Source organism: Onychostoma macrolepis, chromosome 03 (genome assembly GCF_012432095.1).
Source record: "Onychostoma macrolepis isolate SWU-2019 chromosome 03, ASM1243209v1, whole genome shotgun sequence".
NCBI classification, from domain to species: domain Eukaryota; kingdom Metazoa; phylum Chordata; class Actinopteri; order Cypriniformes; family Cyprinidae; genus Onychostoma; species Onychostoma macrolepis.
In genome coordinates, this window is record NC_081157.1 from 55,083,831 (window position 1) to 55,094,832 (window position 11,002).

At 37.8% G+C, this 11,002-nt stretch overlaps 1 protein-coding gene across 1 annotated transcript; it reads left to right on the forward strand.

Moving 5' to 3' along the window:
* Positions 1-640: 640 nt before the first annotated feature.
* On the forward strand, positions 641-3,951 carry LOC131536525 (uncharacterized). Its single transcript, XM_058769519.1, has 9 exons — positions 641-977; positions 1,346-1,663; positions 1,749-2,066; positions 2,340-2,426; positions 2,542-2,628; positions 2,756-2,836; positions 2,945-2,973; positions 3,428-3,496; positions 3,656-3,951. The coding sequence occupies exons 1-9, from the start codon at positions 917-919 to the stop codon at positions 3,773-3,775; spliced, it is 1,170 nt and encodes a 389-aa protein (XP_058625502.1). The 5' UTR covers positions 641-916; the 3' UTR covers positions 3,776-3,951.
* The last annotated feature ends 7,051 nt before the right edge of the window (positions 3,952-11,002 follow it).

Below are 11,002 nucleotides of genomic sequence, written 5' to 3' on the forward strand. Positions count from 1 at the left end.
TGTAAGTAAAAGCTTTTTGCACCTTTATAGACTGTTATTTGGTCTATAATGGGCGATGGGCAAAGTAGCCTAATACTGTAATCTATAACTCTGCATAAAAGCCCTTCTTTTTACTTACAAGTACCAGATATGGGTGTCATGCCATAAAATACTTTTAATACGACTGACTTTGTATTTAATGTGAATTTAATAAAAACACTGTAAGTTAATTAGCCTATAACACTTTCATTGTAGAAAAGAGAGCAAAGAACATTTTCACTTCAGTCCAGCGAGTTCAAGCACTCTCAAAACTGCCATAATAATCTCTAAAGCTGTTTACACTGTGAAATTAATATCTTACTTACATTCGTAAATCTTCACTTTGTTGTTTCTGATGAGAGAATTAATGTCAGTCAGAGAATTCAGTCAGCGCGCGCGTGTTTCAGCGATGACTCATCTGAAGGCCTCTGATTGGTCCTTACATTCATCAGCTCAACAGAATCGTATGTGATTGGTTATAATGCGCAGTGTGTCTCTGGCTCTGTGCCAGCCAGCGAACGAGATTTGAATTTAGCAGCTGGTGATGTTTTTCTTTTTATATATATATGTAGTTTACCGGACAAACTATGATATATGTGAAAAAAAGGGGAGGCCAAGTTTGTTGCCAGTAATGCACTTGTGCAAAAGTATCGCCTATAGATTGTGTTCAGACCAAATCTGGTCAACAATACGCAGTTCTGACACGTTTCACAAAATGTATAGCAGCACTTCTCCATTACACTCAGGCATCGTGTCACTAAACAGCAACTTTAGCACAATTTTAAACACTCAGTCCGTCAGAGGATCAGAGGAAGTGAACGAACACAGGAAGAGCTGATCGTATTTAAAGAAAGAGTCGAGAGCATATAATGAAGAGGAAGACTGACAGAAAGAGAAGATGGCTGATGAGTGTGATCTGTGTCTGCTGGGACTCATCTTTCTCTCTTCACTTCTCTCAGGTAAAGAAATCTGTCTTTTCTCTACAAGACATTTAGTTTAATTAATCTGAGAAAGAGTTCATTTCAACATGATCAGTTCATTCTTGTGTTACGTAAATAACATACTGGATTATTCCTGAATGAACTAAAACTAGACCGTTTCACTCTCAAACATCTGATGCTGAATTATCTTCATATCAAGAGTGTGTTTGTGATTTCAGCAGCTCTCTGATAAAGAAAAATAGCTTCTTCTGGAGAGTGTGTTGTTCACATTAAGTGAGGAAACAACACTGTGTGATCTGAATCTTCTGCTTTTCATGCTGCTGTGTTAGAGGTTATCATTTATTAATATATAATATGATGATCACTCAGATGTTCTTGTGTTTCAGGTTCCAGTGAAGTGAATGATGCTCATGTGTTCATCAGTTCTGGTCAAAATGTCCGTCTGTCCTGTAATAATGCTCTTCATGACTGCAAATCAACTACATGGAACTATAACAGATTCAGTCATTCAGCAGCAGTTGAACTGATTAATTCAGGGATAAAGAAGAAAGACACAGAGAGACATGAGAGACTGAGTCTGGGGTCTGACTGCTCTCTGAACATCAACAACATCACAGAAGAAGATTATGGGTTTTACATCTGCAGACAATATGTGAATAAACAACAAGGAACTGATGCTCGTGTGTTTCTGCATGTTCTTCATCGTAAGTTTATGATTATATGATAAATTTAAAAAGGGTAAGTTGTTGATTGAAGAGTGTGTGATGTGTGTGTTATTTTGTGTTTCAGTCTCTTCATCTTCATCATCCTCACAGACTGAGATCAGTGCAGGCCGCTCTGTGACTCTCTTCTGTCAGCTGTATTTTCTTGCTGGAGACTCTTGTGATGATTGGATCCGTTCTGAGGGAATTGAGCTGTTCTGGGTGAATCAGGCTGGTGTTAAACTGAGGATATCAGACTCCAGATATCAGATATCAGCATCAGATCACTGTAACATCACTCTGACTACAACACTCCTGAATGAAGATCACAACAGAGAGTGGAGATGCAGTGTTACTCACAGAGATCGAGTCCAGAGCTCAGTCACATATACTGTCAAGAGTTCAGGTCAGAAAACAATCTCATGATCAGTTTTAGAGCCTCATAATGTCAGTAAGGACTATTAGTGTCACTGAAGCAGAACAAACTGAGGCACAAAAGCTTCTTTCAGTCTGACAGAAGAGAAACTCAACTAATGAACTGCAGTTTAACAGTCCAGAAAGAGCTGCTGTGAATAATGAGGGAACAAAAACTGTAACATGTAATGTGATGATCAAAATTAAAATATGATTGTAATATTCTACAGTTTGAATAATCTGAACTAACATTCATCGTTTACAGCTCAAGATAAAACAACGACAGCAGTGATTCCAGTCCACAACACAAACTCTCAGAATCCCTCAACTACGAACACACACAAAACTAAAGGTACAGAATCACTGTCTTCCTCACACAGTTTTCTCATGAATCAGTTCTGGAAGAGTCTCTGTTAAACGTGCTAATGTAATGATAGATAATGCTGAGTTTTGTAAATCTTCTGCAGCTCCAGATTCAACAACACTGATTCCAGTCAGCAGCTCGAACTCTGAGACGACTTCAAGAAGAACCACAGCAGCAGCTCCTACACAAGGTCTATCATCAGATTTCTTAATAAGGATAATTATGCTATTAAATGTGTCATTTATCATTGTATTGGTAGTTTGTTATTGTTCAGTATTTGGTTAAACACAGTAATGCTGAATGTGTCTCTCTCTCAGTGATTGTGATTGTTGTCGGCGCTTCATTCGCTCTTTTCATTCTTGCTCTGATTATTTGGCTGATTCATAAAAAAAGAGCCGGTGAGTTTGAAGAGTTTCTCATATTCGGACAAAACAATCCAAAACATCTGACTAAGCATTTACAGATGTGTGTTTGATCATAACTATTCCCATCACATTATGTTTCAGGTGTCAGAAGAGCGACTCATGACTCTGTGGTGAGTTTTGTAGGTTGATCTATGAGTTATTAATAACCATAAGCTGCACAGAGGACTGACTCTGAAATATCACACTCATATTAGTCACATTAGATCAGGACAAGTTACTATATTTCTACTGTTTCTGCTGTAAAGCTCACAGATAGAAATACATATAACAGAATCAATGACACAATCAACATTTCCATTCATCCTCCTCACAGTGAACAATATGATTCATCTTCAGTAATGTGTGTATATTTCATATCTGTGTATATTTGACAGTTAATTGTCTGTCATTGGTCTGTCATCCTAACATCATGTCTGTATAATAGATTTTCACTAAACCTGAAGGTTTTACACATATTTGAGTGAAACATTTTCAGCTTGTGTGTAAAATAATGAGTCTGCTTCACACAGTAGTGATGGACGGGCCTTTAACAGCTTGATTTGCTGTATTTTCATTGATGTTTAGGAGCAGACAGATGATGTGACTTATACTGAAGTTACTGCGTACAGTAAAAACAGAGACAAAAAGAAGAAGGTGAGCAAACACTTCTTGATCTTCCATCAGTGTCTTCTCTCAACATGACCTGAATCAGTTTTATTACATGCAGTTCTTCTCAATCTGTGTCTTGAACTGAGCTCAGACTGCATGCTGTAATAATTGTGCATTAAAACAGTGACTGTGATGTTGATTCAGGTTCGCTGTGATGATAAAGTGACTTATGCTTCCATCAGAGGATCAAAAGCTGGAGATCAGCAAAACTGCAGTCAACTTTATGCCTCTGTGAACAAGAACCATCACAAATCAGACAAATAATTACACAGACACCACACGAGCAGAGGAAGATGAACCTTATATAACATGTTAAGAAACAAGCTCTGATTTATTTGTAGTTTTTGGTTATTCTGCTCAGTTTGTCATGTTGTTGTACAGTAGCTGTCTGTGTGTGTTTATTATTAATTCAGGATCTGCAGAGTAACGTAACAAACGGAGGACAGTTTTACTCTCTGAGATCGTCTCATTAAATCATCTAGAGCCGGTTGTTCAAAAGTAATCTTGATCATATTTCAGATTATACTCATCCAGATTGATCTTTTGAACAACTGGCCTCTATTATCTCGAGTGGTTAATTAACTCTCAGCTTGCACTAATTATGAGAACAGGTAAAGCTACACGATGAAGTGAGTGTTTATTACAATATGACAGCAATGATAATCTGGTGTTTGAACCATTTGAGCAGCTGTTTGTAATATTATGTTTTATTTGTCAACAATAAAAGCCTTTATCAAACATGTATATGTATGGTGTTATTATCCATCATTATTATATAAGCTAGGTCAAGATAAATCTGTTCATTTCTGCTGGATCTGCCAGTTTTTCTAAGTGTCAGTTGATTATTATTCAGCAAACACAAACTATATAAAACAGCAGTATTTCCAGCTCAGAGTCTGAATTCACTCGCAGGTGGCGCTTTGAACGGCAGCAGCACACAAAGCCCAAGAGACAGACTCCACAAAGCAGCGAAGCAGATGACTTTGAAACATGCAGTGTTCATATTTATTCAATGAATAGCCTTTTTAAGTTTAGTTTAGTTTAGTTTAAGTTTAATCGCAATTCTTGTCTTTCTGTCCCCACGTTTAAGACCTCCTGAAATCACAATTAAGGCTTTCTTGTAACATGTAAGATTTTTAAGGACCCGTCAACTTTCCTAATGTTTGAAAATGCCATTGTTTTTCAGCCACTGAAAGTTTGATCTGTCTGTGCACAGACTCATCACTGCACGCACGACTGCACCCAAACGGCTCTAGAGCTGACCTTGATCTGCTAGATATCAATTTGATTTAGTAGAAATTAGCGTTTGGTATTTATTTCATTATGTCAAAAGCCTTCACGGATTCGGACCAGAGTCCACTACCGTAAAGACTACAAAAGCTGCGCCGGTTGAAATAGAAGCGCCCCGTCAGGTTTTAAATCTTAACCTTCTGTTTTGGCTGCAGGTCCGGGTCCATATGAGACGATTTCTGGGTCCGGACCCGGCCGCGGTCCGCCTGTTAGTGACCTATGGTATAGGGTATGATTTCACATACAGCCGGAGTATTTTACTATATAGGAGCCCCAGCCCCATAACAACAAATATAACACGTTTTCATCATCTGCATCTGTCATGTAATGATTTTCATGAAGCCTTAACTTCAACTGCACACAGAGATTATGATTCTTTAAAATATGCCAGTGATAGCATACTTCTAGCTTTCTTCATGTCTGAAACCAAAAAAAAAAAAAGGCTGGTCACTGCTCTGTGTGTGTGTGTGTGTGTGTGTGTGTGTGAGAGAGAGAGAGTGTGTGTGTGTGTGTGTGTGTGTGAGAGAGAGAGAGAGAGTGTGTGTGTGTGTGTGTGTGTGAGAGAGAGAGAGAGAGAGTGTGTGTGTGTGTTGGGTTAAATGAGAGCATAAATTCTGAGTATGGGTTATTATACTTGGCCACACATCACGTCACTTTATAATATTTTCAGAGCGCTGATCTCACTCTTGAGGTTTGGAAACATGTTATTGTTGGCTGTTTGTTTGACGCACAGGTAATTAAAGAAAGAAGAGGAACTGCATCTGAAGCCACACACAGCTGTTGATCTCTGAACCCAGTTTGGACTGATGGCTGTGAATTCTCACACATTCACGGAGCATTTACATGACACCATATTCAAAAAAAAAAAAAAAAAATGTCATGCATTTTATTTATTTTTTGGCCATTCATTTACACAACAGTGAAAGCAATAGTGGTAATAAAAAGGGTAGCAGTAGTTGTGAAAGTCTTATCGGCTCCATTCAGAGTCTGAGTCCCAGTGTTCATCTACTGTGGAAACTGCTCCTCTGTGTAACTGAGCATGTTCCTGTGGGCTGTACTCTCAGTGTGACATGTTTCTGCAGTATTTTCAGAGCTGTGATCTCACTGTTGTTACTGTGATCATCTCTGAACCCAGATCAGATCAGACTGATGATGGCTGTGAATCTGCTCTTCATGTGATTGTCTGTCTGAACACCGGAAGCTGATGAGCAGAGGAGGAGCTGATGATGTTAAAGAGAGAAAGACTGACAGAAAGAGAAGATGCTGATGAGTGTGATCTGTGTCTGCTGGGACTGATCTTTCTCTTCACTTCTCACAGGAAACACATTTCTACACGCTCTTTAAAGAGTTTGAACATGCTTTATTCTTCCTGACAGTCATGTTCTGATCTCAGACTGAAATCTGACTCTGAGAATGACCTGCTGTCACAGGAGTTTGATTATGAAGCTGTTATGGATTATTCCTGAATGAACTAAAACTAGACCGTTTCACACGCAAACATGTGATGCTGAATTATCTTCATATCAAGAGTATATATAATATTAGAATAAAATACTCTCCACAAATAACAGGCCAGATTACAGCAAGATTTATATTATTATTATTAGTAGTATTAGTATTAATTCTCAGAGGAAGAAGATTAGTTTCACTAGTGGTGTATAGATGAAGCTTCATGAAGCTTTTGAAGCTTTGCAGCCAGATGTGTTGAAAAGTGCTTCATTTCTGGAGGCTTTGAATGCAGGCGAGCGCCACCTGCTGGTCGATGCCAGTAACCTGCAGCAAAACATTATCAGGAGTGTGACAGCCTTAAAATGTGTGCTACATGGTTCAGAAAGACTTGATACAGTAACACACACTCACACATAGTAAACACATGTAAAATAAACAAATAAATAAATTCTTTGAAGTTTTTATAATGTCTCATAATTGTGTAACTTATTATTTGTAAATCAGCGGTCTCAAAGCTCTTCAGTTCAGCTCCAAACAGCTCCGACTATCTTTATCTGTTATTGGTATTTCATCCTCTATAGATAACCATACGCTTAACAATGGAATTTAGTCTGTAGATGCATTAATTAGCATTTCCTTCCATTGTGAATGTTTATCTTCTGTTCCTGTTAAATTACTCACTTTTTTATGGCTTCTGCTCATATAACATACCCTGTGCATTTATGTAATAAGCAATTTATATCTTCACAACTGCATTTTCTTTAATAATAAAATCTGTATTATTATGTTCTCCTGATCTCTTAGGTCTTATCTCCTTTCTAACTGTATTTGTCATCTGCAGCTCATCATCTTTGCCTGTATATCACCTCAGTTCATACTTAGTTCAAGTTCATACAAAGGAGAAGCCACATTCATGTCATTTGTGTTTTTCACGTCTACAAAGTTTGAAAGTACATCAGAAAATACACACATTTGGAGTTCCTCCCCAAAGATAATGTCAAAAAGTTATATTCTTGTTTCATTTTGCTTCATAATTTAAATTATATCGTTGTGCTTTCTTATGAGTTTCATAGTATGTTTGTTCACTTGTCTTATAATGCATGTGTGTCACTTGCTCTGTCATGAAGAAAAGTAAAAGCATTTTACACACTGTTCTTGTTCAGGAAGCTGAAGAAGAGACTGTAACACTTTTAAGAAAGACAGGTTTATTTTTTATTTTGTTCTTTACTGTTGTTTTTAAAATGACTAGTTATTTTTCCACTTATGATGTATTTAGAAGATGCAGTAAATACTGTCGTGTAGCTTTGCAGCTGATGCTTCTTTGCTTCTCTTGTAAGCAGAGATGGGTACCGGCACCTGTTATTAAACTGGTTCAGTTATGGAAAACAGCTGGGGCGAATGAATCAATAATGAGGTGAGTGGAGTTTGGGGAATTGAATCCGGGAGATAGTGACCTCTGGTTGTGAGAGGGAGAAACACAAGGCCCAGACTCCTGACAACTGTATACTAACTACTATGTGTTGGTGCATATGTAAGTGTTACGTTTATAAACTTGACATTACAGCTAATCAGCCTCTGAGCACATGGTGAGCATTAATGTACAGCGATTAGCGTGTGCTCTGCTATCGACAAAAAGCAAAAGATAGAAAACATGCAATGTTTTTTTATGTTCCTTATGTGATCTTTAACATAACAGTTGTGTGTTTTGATGTTTTATATTTTGTGCCACTTCATTTTAATTGATTTATGTGTTTGAGTTAACTCGGATTTGCAGATACATTGCACAAGTACAGTTGGTGTAATTATTTTACAAAATATGTTTTAAACATTGAGGAAATTCTAAACTTATAACATTTGCAACATAAATTAATATGAATACAAATTATGTACAATTCATTTTAGAGGAGTGCGGAAATCTAATAATTTAAAAATCCTGTTTCTGACATTCTTTTTCTTCCACAGAAAGATATATGAAGAAGAATTCAAGAAGTATTCGTAGCAGTCTGCAAGACTCAGGTTCAGGTACCCGAACTGAACACTAAGTCAATGGGTGTTCTACCTTATTGCAGATGAATTGGTTGTGCAAAATATGTAACTTTACATCATCAAAACGAGTGGAACTATTAAATTTTAGCAGCGAGCCATATTCACCTATCTCGACTTCAGCAAAAGCCTGTTCTGATGCTGTGGATGTGTTTTCATTTGTGACGGTGTCGATGAAGAATTCACTACTCACATCAGCATATCCATCTTGAGTTTGGTTTTCGCTTACATAATGCACTGACTTGGATTTGGACTTGCAAACCTTTGCAAAATGATTCCACTTGCCACATTTAGCACACTGTTTTCCTTTTGCTGGACACGTTTCTCTTCTTTTGTGTTCTTTCCCGCAGTATCCGCATGAATTGAGGCATTCTGCTTGCACGTAGGGGTGTGATATATATCGTCTGCGATAATATCAGAATTGTTGTTTTAACGATGTGCAATTTGACATTATCGAGTATTTTGCAAAAACCAAACAGAACACCTACGGAGTGCACGCTTACATTACGTGATGAAGTCTAGACTAGAGCATGTGTGCATTTGGAGTGTGTTCTTTCACTGCATGATTCAGTAATAAAATGCATTAAGAATGATCACAAAATTCAAGATACGGGGGCCGAAAATGCGTATATATATATATCATTTCATATGGTTAAAATCAGATGAAGAGTGTCGTTTTTTTCTTCAAAAATAAGCATGATTACAAATGTGATATTGGTTTTATACAACAGTTCAATAAACAGTAAGTTAATATTAAGAGACTTACGTTTTAAACACCATATTGCCTGTTTTTGCACCATTCCGCCAACAAAAATTATTCCAAACAGCTACAGCACTGCTTTGCGTCTCTGAGAAACATGACGGTGTTTCGTTCCTGAATAAATCAGCCGTTTAAATGATTCGGTTCAGTCGCAATGACTCACTTATTAACAGTGACTTGCTGCCACCTGCTGGCGGTTTTAATTTCACATTCAAAGTATCTTTTCATTTTAAAATCATTTCAAATATCAGTATCCAATGTTTTATGTTTAATTTTGTTGAAACTGGTTTCATTTGTTTGGTGACAGCCTAAATGTCTTATTATTCTAATTGACTGATTAAATGTAACAATTTGATTCAAAAGATGCACACTTTTAGGAAAAAATGGCTTTTTTAAAGGTAAAATTGCCCATAAAAGGTAAAAATGAATTTAAACGTATATGTAAAGATTAATTTCTATCACTGATGTGAACTGACTATCAAAAACTGCAGCTGTCCACGGTAGTCAGTTATCAGCACAATAACACACTCTGTAAAATATCGTCTAATTATCGTTATCGAAAATATCCCCAAAAATATCAAGATATCATTTTTTTTCAATATCGCACACCCCTACCTGCCTGTTGTAGGTTTTTGTGTTGTTCTGACGGCTCTGTCGTATTTTTGCATGCTTTCTTATTGCGTGCACTTGTTGCTCCTGCTCCGCATTCGTGCTTCCACTCGCCATGCTTTTCATCTGGGCTTGTGCAATCTCATGCGATCTGGCAATGTCTACCGCTTTCTCTAACATTAGTTCAGCACCCTGATTGAGTAATTTCTCTCCAACTTGTGGGGAATAAATGCCGAAAACGACACGGTCTCTCACCATCTCCTCTGGGTTCGTGTAACCACAGTCTTTAACAAGCAATCTGAGCTCAGTGATGAATTGATCAAATGTTTCCGTGGCAGACTGCATTTTCTCATTGATGAGATTGTTAAGCAATCTCTGATTGGCCTTTGGTACCACGTAAGCTTCAACATGATCATAGTAAGTTTTGAGCAACTTATTAATATTCAAACAGCTTGAATATTACAGTCGTGGTCTTGTCCCGATGGCCAACGAGGTCTTCGGAGGGGATCTGTCTCTGGGGTTCATCTAGGTGTCCTGATCTCCGCTGACGTTCAGGGCTGTAGAGGTCGTCTCTAGGTGCTGATGCACCATCTGATCTGGATACGGACTGGATCTGGGTGGCTACATTCACCTCGGAATAAGAATGAAACAGACTAATATTAGTGTAGATGCCACTGAGAACAGTAAAGCACATTAGAATTGTAGTAAACACTCTAATCATTTACACACATTACCTGGAATGAAAACAATAAACTCCTGGTCTTGAAAGTACTCACATTATGTAGCTGCAGTGGAGCGGTCTGGTCTCGAGTGTGGGATTACAAATTTATTTAAATGTTTAATTTAGATTCCAATGTAATAGTGTACAAACTGAAGAAGTTATATACATTGTATTTAGCATTTATGGTGAAGATGATGACATCAGATGAACGATTCAAGAGGTCCCTGCCAGTTCCTGTTCTCTTATTGTAAGTCTAATGAGCCAGACGACGGAGACTCTTGCCTTTTGTTTGTAATTGCTCTTGATGCCCCTGCCCCAATCTTTGGGCAGTTAGGCTGATTAGATTAGGAGTGGTTAAATGGGGCAGGATTCTATACCTGAATACCTCATTTGCATGCTTAAAGGTCGTCACCCAGGTGCTTTGTTTTCACTCCTAAGCACTGCCCCTAAATGTATTTAAAACTACAATGTATCACTGCTTTTAGTTAGACTTGATGACTACAGCGACGCCGCAGCGAGTTCTCAATAAAGAGTAACTTCTGGATGAAAGATATCCCAACGTCTCCTGGTCTCTGCTTCGTAGAAGAGAAAAGTTCACAACAGATGGTGCCGTGACCCG

Excerpts from the sequence above, each read along its gene's own strand:
- LOC131536525 (XM_058769519.1), top strand. The coding sequence starts at position 917 with ATGGCTGATGAGTGTGATCTGTGTCTGCTGGGACTCATCTTTCTCTCT. Across the intron at positions 978-1,345 it reads TCTCTCTTCACTTCTCTCAG|GTTCCAGTGAAGTGAATGAT; the intron begins GTAAAGAAATCT and ends CTTGTGTTTCAG. Across the intron at positions 2,427-2,541 it reads GAACACACACAAAACTAAAG|CTCCAGATTCAACAACACTG; the intron begins GTACAGAATCAC and ends AATCTTCTGCAG.